Genomic DNA, 16,655 nt, shown 5'->3' with positions numbered 1-16,655 from the left:
AGCTCCAGCCCTGATCTTTGAGTAAACACTCAGGTGTTAAAGCAGGGCCCTGTGACATCTCACTCCCAGCCTCCCCTCTGACTGCCTGTCTCTCACAGCCTGGAGGAAAAAGTGACTCCAATGGCCTCAGGCTTTCAGTCAGTGGACGCTGACTGTCAAAGGATGCAGCCCCACACAAACACCCACAGTGACACACACACACGGTGACACAAGCTTTCTCACGTCTCGGTTGGTTGTTTTAGGGTTCCCTGTCAGATGAGTGATGCTGTGTGAGATTTAGGCTGACTGCTGATGGCTTGTCTGGGGGGCGTGGAGGGTTGGGGGAGTTCAGAAGGAGGTCAGCGGTGCAAAACCAAATATAGCATTTGTTTCAAATGAAAGATGGCACCAAAGACAGCAGGAGATACATAAACGGCCTCATGATGATGACATTTGGAATTTTTCTATTTACCACATGAATGAAAACGTTTCGCCTTTTCAGGAGCTGTCTCTGTTTGGGGCTCATGATGTTCATTCTGTGTGCAGTGTTTAATTGGAATTCAGATGACTTGGCAGTGCACACTGTCAGCTGTTTTCAGAGGACATGAGACGCCTCTGAAATGTCATTTTCCTCTGATGAATGCTTCGAAAGCCCGACTCAGTCCTCAGTGGTGATAACACCCTGTTGCATCTTTTGTTTTCCTCAGGTATATACGGGCCAGACGAGGGATGGCTGACAGCGTACCCAGAGTGCAGAGAGAGAAACCAGTCGCCCGTCAACATTGTGGACCAGGATGCGAAAGTCTCCACAGAGTTTCAGGAACTGACCCTCGAGGGCTTCGATACGGAATCGTCTAATAAGACGACGATGAAGAACACCGGCAAAACAGGTAAAAACTATTCACAGATTGAATTTCCTCTGATTAAAAACCTCTTTTGTGTTTCTTCTGCACTTACTCATAAATTATGTATTCATACATTGTCGAGAAAAAGGTTCAGCTAAAAGTTTAAGAGGCACCATTTAAGTGAAGCTAAGGGAAAAAAGTTGTTAGAGGAAACACTTTGTGTTAGAAAAGGTCTTTATTTTTGTCTCCACTCAACACATTAAAATGAAAACAATCAACAAGCAACGCTTCAGAAATGACCCCGCCCATACTAACATGTTGGGTAAACTCTCACTGTGAGAGAGTAGACCAGCTGGTTCTGATCCGACCTGTGGTTCCTTTCCCCGCATGTCATTCACCACTCCCTCTGTGTCGCTGATTTCCAACTTTACCCACCATCCAATCTCTACAACAAACTGCACATTATACCTGAATGATAACATAACTCATTAATTCAACCAACTGCATGTTCTGGGATGGAGAACATTCAGGACACATGCAGGGTCTGTGATTTGTACCCAGAACCCGGAGAAGTACTCTCATCAGGACCACAGCGCCCTGGTTTCAACATGTTGATGCTCTTGTAAGGGATCCCAATGCGTGGTCATTGTAGTAATCCAGCCTGAAGGAGACAAAGGTGTCTGAGAGTTTTTCCGAGTAAGAGATGGGAGAACTTCTTCACAATACACAATGAACTTGATTTTCCCTTGTAACCTCTCTGTGAGCGTCACATTCGCCGAAGTAACGAAGGCAACATGTTTCCACAAACCTGGAAGAAAGCCGCCAGTCACATTTCTCAAACAGAAGTGTTGTGCGTTGTTTCTGACAGCGTGTTTGTAATCATACGACGCGGCATCAGACCACAAAGCTGAAGTGACACCTCTAATCATCTCCGCTCATATTGGCAGATGTCTGCATGTCAAACATCTGTTGCATCACTTCCCTGCACACAATTATAAAACAAGACAGGTGCAATATGCAGCAAGTCTTCTATGATGAAGACGACACATTTTCATTCAGACACGCTGGATCTGTGTTAGGACAAGAGCCATGGCAGGTGTCAAAGCCTGTCGGATGCAGCACCTGGCCATCTGCATTCAGCCCCCTCTGCATCTCGAGGACCCTTCTTGTCAGCCGCTGGTATTTTTCATAATTCCAGGTTGTCAGTAAGATGGATGATCCTTTCGCCTTGGTGCAGGAACGAAGCTGAAAAAGCTTTTGATAGGTCAGAGTGGCTTCAGGTGGTTGGCAGCGCTGTGGACGACTTGTTCAGTGCTGCCCGGAGCACAGCTGTGTGTTAGGCACAATAATGTTTAACAGCCCGTCATTTCCTGGGTGTAATGACACATTTGAATACATTGCCAATTTGTCTCGTTTAACTTCAGCTTCATGAAACGGATTTAGCTGTGCAGACTGAAAAACCTCAATGAGAGAGAGGGGCTGGAAACGGCGACAAGTGCCTGTTCCTTTCATCCTCTTCTTCTTGGCGTCATATCTCGGGGATCTGTAGGGACTTGGGTTGAGAACCTGAAGGTTGCTGGTTCAAGTCTAGGTGGGGACCGAGCAAGGCACCAAACCCATAACAGCTCTGGCACAGTCGCTGTGGAGCAGACTGTTTTATCTTATTTTAGGCTGCCTTATCCGTTAAATGCAAGATTCTCATCCTTAGACGCCAAACGTGAACCTCCCTGTCTCGCTGCTCGCTCTCTACTCCATGCATGCACGAGGCCACACTCAAAGCATGAGCTGAAATCCGCCTCAGGACCAATGGCGCTAGTGCATGTAAGGAAGGGGCGTGGCTTTTGAGGGAGCACAGAGGGGAGGGGGGTGTATGAAAACGGAGCACGGAGAGGATGCTACTAACTGAGCTTTAAAGGTGTTTATTTGGTATCTGGTTGCTAGCTGTGGCCTCATATTGACCTGTATAAGAGCGGGTCATCTATTTATTTTGGCAAGGAAACAAATCAGTGTATTTCTTTTAATCCTTCTTCTTGTTGGGGTTTAAGATATTTTTCACAGACCAAAGAACCATTTCCCCCAAAATATTGAACGTTGTGCGTCAAATCATCAACTGTCTGTACTTCAATATGTTTCACTCTTTTGCTGCCATGCAACGTCATCACAGCATTGACAGGTGCTCAGTACTAGTTTGTATACTGACTATATTAAAGACTCACACGGTGCAGCATTTAGAGTATTTCTAGTAGCTAAACTGTGAACAGGAAATGTCTCTTGTGATAGAACATGGGCGAGCCTTGAGGTTTATATGAAACAGAGTGCATGTTGCCTGTGATAAACCCTTCTCATGGTAGGACGATGGTGTACATAAAGGTAGTGATGTCAAACTTATTTTTGGGATCTATTTTGTTTTCTGTGTACTCACATTATTTTTTAAAGACCACAGTTACAGCGACTCGCTCCTTTATAATGTAACAGACCAACTAGTAGGACGACTGCTGGGCACATTTTTCGCCCCACTTCTTCTTCTTCTAAGTGTAGTTTTAGGCACATCATCATTTCTTAATTGTTGTCTCCCTTCTCTTAATAAATATTGCAGCTTCTGGGAGACTATAAACATTTTTGTTTGCAGCTCCTTCTCGTCATACTTTGACCCCAAACAGACTGCCGTTTGAACCCGAGACAATGAGACAGATAAGATCTTGAGACAACATCCGATGGACGCTCAGATTGGCAGGCAGGTCGGTGCGGCATCAGCAGTCGGTGCAGACACTGGGCTGGAGTGTCGTGGTGAAGATGGAGCTGAGCCAGGAAGTTCAGCTTTATGTTCAAACCTCTCACCTGTCGACATGAGCGGTGGGTAGTGACCAGAAGAACCAGATAGTGGGTACAAGTGGCTGAAGGGGGGGTGGGCTCAGGCTTAGAGAGCGAGGAGCCTGGACATCTGGAGAGAGCTCCAAAGACAGTCGGTGCTCCTTTACATTGAAAGGAGCCAGTTGAGGTGGTTTGGGGATCTGATGCTGATGCCTCCTGGTCACCACCCTTTGTAGGTCTTCCAACTGGAAGGAGACCCAGGGGTAGACTCGACGCTTGCTAGGAGGGTAGCATATCCCTTCTGGTCTGGGAACTCTTTGGGATCCCCCTGAAGGAGCCCAGGAATGTTGCTGTAGAGAAGAAGTCAGGGGCGTCTTGCTTATCCTACTGCCTCCCCATACCGACCCCGGAGAAGAGGAGGACAAAGGATGGATCAATGGATTGATTGTCAACCAATATTAACTTGTTTTCACGTCAAAACCAAGGAGAATTAAATGTATGGATGGATGTCCCCTTTGGGCTTATGTAGAAAGTTAATAATCATGACGAAGATACTTCCAGGTTGACCTACAAAAATGCGTCATTGCTTTTTTCCGTCTATCGGTGCTTAGATTATCAAAATGGAAAGAGCCATATTTCCTGCTCATTTCACTGTGCTTTCATTTCACGCAGCCTCTCTGGATGTCAGAATGAACAGCTTCTGTCTTTTGGGTCCTCTAGCAGCCCATCGTCATCACAGGCCGTTTGAATCTGCTCGACGTTTTGGTAAAACACGCTATAATACTGGCTGTTCATTAAGCTTAGCGTATAACAGTGTCATTTGTTGTTGCAGTCAGAGCATTAATTATCCATTCAGCCAAATGTCAACTTGCTGTCAAAACAGCTACAGAGGCGAGGAAATGGAGATTGAAATTACAAATGTGGCTCCTGCAGCTGTTTATGAGTTCCTGGGGTTCAAGTCGTGAGATTTCTGAGTGCTGATTTGCATTCAAGTTGAAAGCGAGGGCGAGCCTTCAGTAATGGAAAAGCAATGATCAAATACATCAATGCTGGGAGATGTCTGCAACAGATGTTCCTTTAATATGGCAGTCAGAGTGCTGCAGTGACTCAACACGGAGTAAGACGGAGTTGACATGCTCATCTATATTCCCCAGGAAGTGAAGTTATGGAAGCTTCGTCTGAGCATGGTAATACTGAATCCATCACATGTCTGGAAAAAAGATTCTGGTAATTTTAAATGTAACGTTTTTTTCTTGATGATGTTTTTTTTCCCCCCTCAGCTGGAGTGAGAGGAGTGAGCAGTCCCTGCTGTTACAGTCATTTGACATGACGGGGGGAAGGAAAGCGGCCATTTCCTTTTGAGATGCTCATAAATACAAAAAACAATAACACGACAACTGTCACAGTCATCACATTTTGTCCTCTATCATCCCGATGATGATAGGTTGGATTCATCATCAAGTTATCTGGAGTCAGATCGACATGATGTCAAGTAATTTCTAATTTCATAAAGAAGCCAAGACAAGCGATGAAGAAACAAACAACAGTTTGTGATGTTATTTTGTTTGTTCTGAACATGCCAACACATGTGATGTTCACTGGAAAACAGGAAGTGATAATACATAAATCCTATCAAGGATACATCTTGTCTTTACCTGCCCCTTACTCAAAAAAACCCCAAACAAACAGAAACAAGAAATGTCTCGATGGTCTGTCCAATTACGACTTCGTAATAAATTCTGTGCCAACACAAAACAATTCTGACAATTTTGAGTCTTTGACTTCACTTCCAAGTTAATAAGGAGGAAAAAACACGTACCAAACACTAATTGCCAATTTCATACAGTCTGAAAACTTTCTCCTTGTACATTTTTTTAAACTGAAATATTTGAGCACAATTTGATCCCTGTAACAGAAATCTGTGTTAAAGTTGTCTGTGCTAACTGATGTTTAAAATTACATTTTCTCCTCTGCTCTTCTTCTTCTTTTTTCATAGTCTGATCAGAATCATTTCCTCTGATGAGTTGATGACAGTAGAACAGGTAGAAAGGTAAATAGTTTAGCTAGCATCATCATTATTGTCTCTTTCCTTTTTGTATCTTATCTGCGAACAGAGAGTATTTTTAATCTTGCAACAGAATTTGATTTAAAACTGCACAATGTCGATTTGTCAGTGAAATTTGAAAGCTGGAGAAGTGAAACATCTCTGTGCTTTATTTTCTGAACTAAATACACAAACTTTATTAAAAAGGAAACAATGGCTCCCTGAACACTGAGCTATAAAAAAAAAAAAAAACGACCAGTAGAGTTATGGTTTCACCGTAGCGGACCCCCCACCGCCATAACTTCTCGCCTATTATTTAATCTTCAAACAGAGTTATAGGAGCACATTTCCCTCTGAGGACGGTTTGTGTGTGGAGTTATAAACACAGAGCTCAGAATCGGAACATTTCTCCTCGTGCTCCTCGAAAACTCAAATCAGAAGCTCAATCACATCAGGGGACAGCCGGAGCTCCCTCTGCAGGGACCGGAGCTTTACCAGTCTACGACCCACTGCAGACTAAAACATGGAAGTGGGTCTGGTAGCTGGAGACACTTCCTGACTACTGCCGATGTGCTCTTGAGCAAGGCACTGAAGGTGCTGGTGTGCTCACGCTGACATCTCTCCATGTATGCTGCCTTGTTAGATGTCAGAGGCCTTTACTGTAGCTGTCTTGTTTTCTGTCTTCATCATAACATCAGGAACCAACTTTTTTTTTAACAATGTGATAAATTTGGTCAATTTGAGTGAAATACAGATTTTGCCTTACACACAGTAAGAGACGTGGGGAAGATGTGTGAATCATGTTTGATCCTCTGGTAGTTCTCTGTGCTATAGGAGTGTTCTGTTGTGTTGTTAGCATTTAGCTTCACACTGAGACTAGAAGCATGGCGACTGTGCTCAGCTCTGTCAGAAGTGACAAAGTACAGCCTGTGAAGTTTAAGTTTTAAGTATCTCATGAACTTTTAAAATATGATGTAAAGGCCCAATTTTGGTTGTACATTTTAAAAATAGCTTTGTGGCATTAGAAGTATTTCCTCCTAAATCTGAGCAGCAGTGATGATGTCAATGTTTTCCGCTAATTTTCAGTTCCTCATTAAGGACACAGAGTGAGTAAATGTCTCGCTCTCAGTAACTGCATCATGAGCGAGTCGCAGTGCGTCACCCGTTTGCCTGAGTGCATGGAGCTCAATCAGGCATGGCGATCGTAGCGTGCGTCCCCCCCCCCCCATAGGAGCGGGCCGACCAGCTGACCTTCAGGTAGAGGATCACCAGCAATGACACCCGCTGGCACAAACACAGAGATGAGCGTGAGTGACACACACACACAGAGGGAAAAGAGTTCATCTGTGCAGTGAAGGCAAAGGAATTATCTGGAACATTTGATGCAGAGCGTCTCCAGGCGTTAAGCAGCTCAAACCGTCTCCCCAAGGCCACCCAGGAAACGTGCACAGGGGGGAAAAAAGATATAATGATGATGATGATGATGGCCACCTGCAAAGTAAAAACCACAGCAGAAAAGCGTTTAAAAGGATTTGAGGTTGCCACAGCATGTAGGGAAGCGTGTAAAAATGCTAACACAAACAACAGCTGCGAAACAAAATGGTGCGCAGCTTCTCGCCTCTCCCTCTGCTACATAATGCATAGCTAACAAGACAAATGTCCCTGCTTTCTCGCCACAAATTATGCATGGAAACTGCAGTGTTTCTAAACGACAGATGAGCGTTTTATCTGTGAAGGGATCACCTGGCGGAGATGCTGTGAAGGCAGGCAGGGAAGGAGGGGCTGGATTAACCACCCCCCCCTCCCCTGCCCAGCTCCTGCAGAACAAACTGCATTAAGTTGCCTTTAACATCTTTACCTTGCACATGGAAGTAATGTGGGGAGCACAATACTAAGACAATGAGGCTGATTTTGGGCCCGATTCTCCGCTTCTGACAAAAGCTGTTTTTTTTGTTACCCTGCAAGAGTTTCCTGTATCAAACTTTCAATATTAAACACGTTCAATATGTATGATCTGATATCAAGTTGATTTGGGGAAACCCTGAGAATAGCCGAGTACATTCTTTGTCATAGTTCTGATTGTGTTGTTGTCTAAAATCTAATTATGAAAGAGGTTAAGTTAGCTGTTCTTTCACAGCAAGGTGTTTTCCTTCTAATCACAGTGATGACGTGGAAGCTGGCCTTTCAGTGGTGGTCTCGACCAGTCTTGATTTAAAATGGAGAGTCCCGGTCTGAGACCAAGACGAGGCCGAGTTAAAATGCTTTTGATGGAGGCTAGAGTCTTCAACGCGGGCGGCCCGGGTTCCAATCTGGCCTCTGGCTCCCTTCCTGCATGTTGAGCCTCACTCTCTCTCTCCTTGACTTCAATCTCTGACCACTTTCCTATCGCTCCAATAAAGGCACAAAGGCACAAAAAATAAATAAAATAATAATATATATATATATTTATATATATATATATATATATATATATATATATTTATATATATATATATATATATATATATATATATATATATATATATATATAAACCATTTGTTTCCGAGACGAGACCTTCAAAAAGACACCCAGACCGATTTCAAGTACTGACATTACTGCCAAACTCAAGCTGCACAAAAACCCATCAACTTCAAATCAGTCCCACCTACAGGAGGTCCTATGGGGCCAACAACAACCCACATCGTGACCCAAAGATTTAACTCAACACAGTTTAAAAGGCTCCAAAACATGGGATTAAAAAAATTTAATATAACACACACAATGAAGGAAATTATTCAATCAAGATCCACTAAGGACTAAAGCAAAAATCAACACAGGCTCCAGGTGAGAGGCAGCTACTCTTAAGCATCTCTGCATTCAGTGTTGGACAGGTGCATCTCGTTGTGCAATCAGGAGATTCACCAAAGCAGAGCCAGAGACAGATGAAGGAGAAGAAATGACAAACAGCACAGCAGCAACGTGGCGAACAACCTTTCTGAACATGTGTTTGGGTTTGTTTTTTTTTGTTCTTCTAGATGTAATACCAGCTGTGTGTCAAGCTGCAATAAACTCTCCTTGAACGAATCGTTCAACCTCCGAGAAACTCTTCTCCCTGTGCATGTTTAAAAAAACCCCAAAAAACAGAATGAAGGCAGAAAGCAAAGTGTTGGCCATGTAAATGTGTTATCATGAGAGTGTCGCGCTTGGTGGCTCAGAGTCATGCTTGATGCGACGGAGGCAGCTGCCTAGGTAATGAAACAAGTGAATCCTTTCAGACCAATTTATGAATCTAAAAGAAGCCCCCCTTTTAATCATCGCCGTACGCCAGCGCGTCGCGATGGAATAACAAAGGACTTGCAGGGGCTGTTTGCACTGGCTGAAAAGAACAATGTTGCTCTGCAAATCAGCCCCTCATTTGAGAAATTGCCTCAGAGGTTGATGGAAAATTACAGAAATTGTCTTGTTTGAGAGATTGTCTTTCTTTCGGGTAAATCACACAAAGAAAACACACACACACCTATCTGCATTTAGAATGTCCTCTGAATACGTCCCTTTGTCTGCATCTCCTTCAGACCTTAAAGAGATAGTTTATGTGTCCTCACGAACACTTTGATTATGTTTTTCAAACTTTCTTTGGAATTTTCCTTCACGTCAACAACAGTCGCCAATTTTCTGCTGTCTGTTCAGTGATGTATGACTCACTCACCCTTCCCTGCTCCGTCTCTTCTGTCTTTCTTCCAGTGGCCATTATGCTGAAGGATGATTACTTTGTTCGGGGAGCAGGACTACCAGGGCGCTTTAAGGCAGAAAAAGTGGAGTTTCATTGGGGCCCCAGCAACGGATCGGAGGGCTCTGAACACAGCATCAACGGCCGGCGGTACCCAGTGGAGGTAAGACCGGTACAACCCCTGAACCATGTGTGATAACCAACCCTCATATGAGCCTGTCACTTACATGGACGTGCATGTATGAAGTCATCAAACACCCTCTGGTTGGGGGGAGTTTGAATGGCATGTTGCACACCTGGATAAGAAATCTGCATCGATGCAGAGTTGTTCGAGTTTTAGTAAAAATGTCCTACGATGAGCCCGGGTGTGTCTCAGACCAAACGAGTCAAATACAGAAGCTTGATCAGAGGCCCTACGCATCAATGATGCTAGCTTAGCTCACCCTCAAGCGCCAAACTACAATGAGTTTGAACGCTGTGTAAAATGCAGTCTGATTTGTAAGTCATTGCACAGCCTTTTGATGGATAGTAACACCAAGATGACATATCAAATGATGATGACTCCTGATTTGAATTTGAGTTGTGAGTAGATCACGTTCACCTCTCGTGCATCACCTCTTCCTTTGACACATCACACTTTAAGCATGTTGCATTGTGCATGTATTACAGCAGCATGTCGGCACTTAAAGGGGAAAAAAAAGAAGTCAGGGTGCTGAAATGTCCTTCATGCAGTCCTGACTGGTTACCCTTTGAATATATTTGGGGCATGATGAAGTGTAAAATAAGGCAGATGGTGTGACGCTCCACTTTCAAAATGGCAGAAATCTACCCTCTCAGTGTCCGTAACGCTAACAACAAAGTGTTGTGAAAAGAAAAGGAGAGTCTTTAACAGGACACTCTACCAACTTTATTTAAAAAAAAAAAAACGTGTTATTGGAAATTGGTTCAATCATTTTCTAAAAACGTTCAACTCTTTCAAAAGTTTCAATATTTGATAAGTTTTCTTTGTGCCATTTTCCATTAAAAGATTTGTGGGCTTGTATAACTTTATTTAATAGGACAGTAGAGAAGGAATATTGGCGGAAAAAGAGAGAAAGTGGGGAGTGACATGCAGGGAAAGATCAGACTCAAACCCGGACTGGCCTCTTTGAGGACTGTAGCCTCTGCACATACGGCATTACCTGACCACCATGCAGGCAACATAATTAATCAAATATGAGGTTTCAATCATTTTAAAATCACCACATTACAAATTAAATGAAGGTTGAATTTGTATATCAGAAATCCTGACCTCATGTCTGTGCGTGTGCAGATGTCCTCGGGCGAAGTGCGACGGGCTTCGAGCTGCAGAGTTGAGGTCGAACCAAACTGCGACTTTCATCCAATGACGATGAGACGAGGATTTGAATATTATGTGCAAACAATCTTGACTGTTATTCTTTGAAGATGTACTGACACATGTCGTAGCTTATCTGTGTTACGTAACATAAATGTTTGAGAAAAGGTTGGTCAGTCTCAGCGCTGCAGCCCCAGGATGTCAGTGTGAAGATTTCAGCCTCACTATGGCTTTTTAAAAAACCAACAGCTCTCTTATTTCGTCTTCTGTTTACTTTGAGAGTGATTGAATCTTTTTGCTTTAATACAAAGTAGCTGTCATCTTCTACCTTTATGTTTGATGAAATGACAGCTGTTGTTGCTGCTGCGTGCTGGCTGAGTGAGCCTCTGACACTTCCCTTCATTCATTCGTTTGCTGGGTTTGCATTTTTATAAAGTTGAGGTGCACAGGCACATCGACGCCCTCACTGTGTCATTTAGTCCTCATTTAGACCTCTGGAGTACCAACAAATGCTAATCTAATCCTCACAGTTTAGGAAACTTTACTCGGTGAAAATGTGCTGGTAAAATAAAGACAACCACTTTGTCAACTCTGAGTTGAAGGTTCATCTGTAGCTGCATCACCAATTACACTTTAGTCAAAGTCAAAGTAGAGCTGCAGGATTTACAGGCAGCTCAGTGCAGAGAGATCCATACAGATTAGAGTGGGGGGGGTCGTTGCAGGCTTGGAGTTCATGCCAGTAATCAGTGTTGACATTATTATGAATATTTTAAGCATGACCACCACCTTTCCTTGACCTGAACTAATTCATATGCTTGAATTAAACTCTACTTAAAGCATACCTGCTCCAGGAAAATAATCATATCAGCCCCAACTCTATGGAAAGGATTCTGTATCGGAATATATATATATATATATATATATATATATATATATATATATATATATATATATATATATATATATATATTTTTTTTTTTTTTAGGGGGCTGGAAGGAAGCCGTAAACCCGAGACATATGAATAATCCAGTGTGCCGGAAGAGAGACAGACATGACATGTTTCCTTAAAGTGCACATGTTGTTGGATGAAGGATTCAAAGCACTTGAAGTCTTTGTAGCTACAGAAACTCTGTGTTGAGATCCAACACGAAAAGTAAACACGTTAGTGCGTTAAATAGTATGATTAAAAAAAAAAAGACATCATGTTCATCATGTTTCCCAGAATGGATGTTCCAGTGACTAACGTTCCTGTTGATGAAATGCAAAGGTAAAGGCAGACTTGTCTGAAGTTAAGAAAACAGTCAAAGTGTAGCACAAGTATTCACCATGTCTAAACGGGGGGAGGAAAGCGTCTGCAGGTGAACAGTGTCAAATCGAGAGTGAGGCTAACTTTAGCAGTTCTAGCATCGTTCGCCCTCTGTGCTCCTCGCAGGTTAACAAAGGTTCTGATATGACTGCGGTCGACTGGTTATAGTCCGGTTTAACCTCACACAACCTGTGAAACTTCATCTTCTTTTTCCACATCAGCAAAACTGCAAAAACCGCCTAAAGATGGCCTCCATCCCCTGTGCACTTTAACACGCGGTTAGCCGAGCATTCAGCAGAGTGACAGCTCCAGCTAGTGGCGGGTGACGGCGTTACAGCTTATACACAGCATTTGACCAACAGGTTCTGATTTAATACAAATATAAATGATTGAAAACATGAAAAGACTGACTCTGTGAATTGACTCGTACCTTCATGGGTGATGTTGTTAATTCGTTAAGGCAGCTAATCGTGCACGTCCCCGTTTCTTAAGGACAGGAAACTAAGTCTGGTGTTAGATCGAGTTTCAAAGATCATTCCAGAGCAGGATTGAAGATTTTTATGCTAAAACTTCGTGAGCATTCAACTTTAATATTTTCAAACTGAACTCAGTGTTGAAGCCTCAGCCAAGTGAGTAAATATGAGTGTGGATCTTTGTTCCTGAGTGTGTGTGTGTGTGTGTGTGTGTGTGTGTGTGTGTGTGTGTGTGTGTGTGTGTGTGTGTGAGTGTGACTGCATGTTGTTTATGTACAGCTGTCAGTCTCTTGAATGCTGAAATGTCAGCCATCTCAGTTTGGACTTCTCCGACAGCACTGCCTCTTTGCCGGCCGGCCAAACAGATGAATATGTATTGTTTGACATTTGGAAGATCAGCGTGCTGACAGTTCAGCTTGATATGGCAATCTTCATCCGGCAGCACCAAAACTTTTTTTCTTTTTTTTCCTCCCCATAAAGTTGCATAAAGGTTCCTTTGTGTCAGTGGTTGAGATAGCTGCGTATGGAAATGATGCATTTGTCCTCAGCGCTCACTCAGAAATATTGCTTACCTAGGAGAAGGATTCAAAGATTCTGCTGAAAACACAAAACCTCCCATATGAATGCATGACGAAGCTTTCCGGGCCCGCTGCTTTAAAATGGCGAGATTTATGATACGCCACCATAATTGATTTAGCTGTGAGATATCCGTGTGGGAAAGTTGCTGCTCTCTCTAGTAAGGAGTTTCAGAAGAAGTCCAGCGTTTCTTTTTTTTCCTCCTATTGACTGAGTTATCTAGTAAAGTGCACTTTCTCTGCAGATACACAAACACGTAATTTGCAATATTGAAAAAAAGGAAAGAAAGAAAACATCTCATCTGACAGTTTATATTCCCGCTCTGGGATGCAGAGAGACAAGATTTTTTGCACTCTGATTTTTATTCAAGCTTAACATTTGAGCCATCAAATAAAAGTATGGTGTTATGGATGCAGCATGTGGAAGTAGAATCATACTGTGTTGTTATCCTGCTGATCACTCAGAGGCGGCAGTCTTTAAAGACTTCAGACACTCGTACGGTGCTGCTGTAGAGTCCTTTTTTTTTTCATAAAGTTAAAGTTTGTGATGACTATTCGAGCAGATGTAAACTCCACAGGTTGTTCCTGAGGGGGCGTGGCCTCATATGAGGCTTGTTAATTGGTCTAAATAATTATATGTACATAATTACATATAATTATAATGAATTATATTATAAAATATTAATGTTTCTAGAACAAGCTGCCCCGACAGAATGATCCACCATGCAGAGAATGAAGTGTTCAGCGTGTTGTTTTGATGTGATGAACTCTTAGTTGTAGTTTATTGATCTTAGTTGTAGTTTGTTGATATTACTTGTAGTTTATTGATCTTAATTGTAGTTTATTGATCTTAGTTGTAAATTATTTATCTTAATTGTAGTTTATTGAGCTTATTTGTAGTTTATTGATCTTAGTTGTAGTTTATTGAGCTTAGTTGTAGTTTGTTGATATTATTTGTAGTTTATTGATCTTAGTTGTAGTTTATTGATCTTACTTGTAAATTATTTATCTGAATTGTAGTTTATTGAGTTTATTTGTAGTTTATTGATCTTAGTTGTACTTTATTGATCTTAGTTGTTGTTTATTGAGCTTAGTTGTAGTTTATTGAGCTTATTTGTAGTTTATTGATTTTAGTTGTAGTTTATTGATCTTAGTTGTAGTTTGTTGATATTATTTGTAGTTTATTGATCTTAATTGTAGTTTATTGATCTTAATTGTAGTTTATTGAGCATAGTTGTAGTTTATTTATCTTTTTTGTAGTTTATTTATCTTATTTGTAGTTTATTGAGCTTAGTTGTAGTTTATTTATCTTAATTGTTTGTATTGTAATGTTGCCCAGGAACTACAGGTGTAAATTAGCTTCTTGCTAACTCTGGCCCAACAGTTGTGTACTGGCCCCGTCGAAAAAATACAGTTGTCCTAAAGGAAGTTTTAAAATAGTGCAAGCAGAGAGCAAGCAGACCGAGAAGCAGCAGCTGTTGCATGCTGAGCTCTGAGCTGAGTGGAATAATACAAATGAAGAGAAGCTTGTGGAGTCATGACAACAAGAGTGTCTTCATAATGTCTCATGTGCTAACGACAGAGATCGACTTCCATATTTGATTTTCTTCTGAGTTTGATCACGTGAGGTTTTGTGAGAACTGCGGGCGTGTGGTCTTGTGGTCAGACTGAAAGGTCCATATTTGAATCAATTTTGATTTATAGATTAATAGACATTTTATGTGGATTCTGTCTTCATCAAACTTTTCTTTGCCCAAGTCCATTCAAGAGTGTGAGAAAGCAGCAAAAACATGATAATTCTTTATCCAGCAGGGATCGAGTGCGGCGGCTGATTCTTGCAGAAAATGTTGAAACTGAAAAAGAAAAAGTTTGTGCATGATGTCTCTATCCCTTTTCAACTGACCTGAATTCAGTGCTGCGCCGGTTTGTGAAGCGGAGTGGTTTTCCTCACTGATTTGGACTCATAAATTTGAAATTTTAATTATATCGTGGAATTCAAAGGCTCAGAAATAGATCCAGGCTCAACACACTTTTAGACCGAAGCTTTAACAACAATTAAGGACACTGACGATGTTCGCCTTGTTGCTTGAAGTTCACTTTTCTCCGATACTCTCTTCCCTGCAGACTTGAGATATGTGCTGTATGGACTTCAGATGATGGATGAGACTTCTGACCACACACTGAGGGGATGTGCATCAGTTTTATTCTCCCACTTTCCACAAGACTTGATGAAGATTTCCCACCAGTGACCACACCAGTCATACCAGTCAGAATGTCTACTTCTGACACATTTAGCGATGCAGGTCTTTCTGGTCTGGGATGCAGAAGTCAGAGTCTTACAAATACATGTCCTCCTGTCCAGTCCAACAACTCTTACATAACGTGAGATGATGAAGAACAGAAGAAGGAGGAAGTGTATAAAATCGGGGCGCCGGTGGCCTTGTGGTTAGTGAGCGCGCCACGTCTATAGAGGCTAAAGAGAGGTTTGAATCTGACCTTCATTTCATTCCCTTCCTCCCTCTGTCCCCGGTTATTGACCGATCCGTACCGTGCTGCATTTTGGGACCCTTCCGTTGGGGTGCCAAGTATATCGATCCGACCCCTAAAAGATGGAGCCAAACACTGCAGTCCGTTGATTGGCCGAGGGGTTTGTGAGAACTTCTGAACAATGCAGGTCCAAATGTAATACACGAGACGTTCCTGTTCCTGTTGGCAGGAAGCTCAGTGCAATACGCTTTGTAATATGTGTGAAACAGACTGAATAAGAGTTTTGTCAATGTTTGAAACATTTTGATAAACATGAACTAGAGACTGCTTTCGTATGAGCACAATCGTCAGGCACTTTTAAAGCCGGCTGTCTTGTGATTTCTGCTCGTTGAAGGCAGAGTTTGACCCTTAAGGAGCCTTTTCCTGCCTCTCCCCGCCTCATGTGTGCAGCAGCGTGCGTGGGTGAAGCGGCGTGATCCTGTGCTTTCTCCACATGAATGATGTATGATTTACAAGCCTTGAAATTTGGTAATTGTTGCCTAATAGGGCCCTTGAATAGCATGATGAAGTGGGGACCCGCTGCTCCCCTACCTGCTGTTTTCAACAGTAATGCTCTGGTTAATATGCCGAGCACAGCGACGCCAGGCAGCCGCCCCGCACACGTCTCCTGCCCGAGCATGTCACTCATCCCCGCGTGTGTATGCACGCCCCTCTGCTGGGCGTACATTCTCATTCTGCTGCCGAGTGTTTCACATCGAAAGTCAAACATGTCTGAGTTCAAGTATTCTCCAGCAGGATGCTGCGCGGCTGTCGAGCCAAGCCCAAGGTCAGCTGAGTTTGAAAAACAAACTCCCACACTCCCTGCACACTGAGAGCACAGGTCGGTTTCTTTAGGGACGGACGGGTTTTTGATGTTCACATATTTGTGAAACGTTTTTATGTATTTGGTATATTCAGCCAAAACACCAACATCGCGTGTGTGCGCTCACATATCTCTTTTTCAGAGAGCTGTTTTTTTAAAATGAAAAATCCACTTTTATTTCATCGAAGCTATTTTTAAATTGCTTTCATATCAAGGATGTGATATTTTGA

General features: G+C 42.5%; 1 protein-coding gene across 1 annotated transcript in view; it reads left to right on the top strand.

Moving 5' to 3' along the window:
* Positions 1-16,655, top strand: part of LOC306821928 (receptor-type tyrosine-protein phosphatase gamma-like) — a 377,123-nt gene that overhangs the window by 234,063 nt on the left and 126,405 nt on the right. The window contains exons 4-5 of the mRNA XM_079340572.1: positions 687-869; positions 9,401-9,549. Coding sequence (XP_079196698.1) covers positions 687-869; positions 9,401-9,549 — 332 coding nt within the window. The remainder of the gene's footprint in view (positions 1-686; positions 870-9,400; positions 9,550-16,655) is intronic.

The sequence above is a fragment of the Symphodus melops genome (genome assembly GCF_947650265.1).
Source record: "Symphodus melops genome assembly, chromosome: 4".
Classification (NCBI taxonomy): domain Eukaryota; kingdom Metazoa; phylum Chordata; class Actinopteri; order Labriformes; family Labridae; genus Symphodus; species Symphodus melops.
Note: the sequence above shows the minus strand (reverse complement) of the source record. Positions and strands in the feature narration are given on the sequence as shown.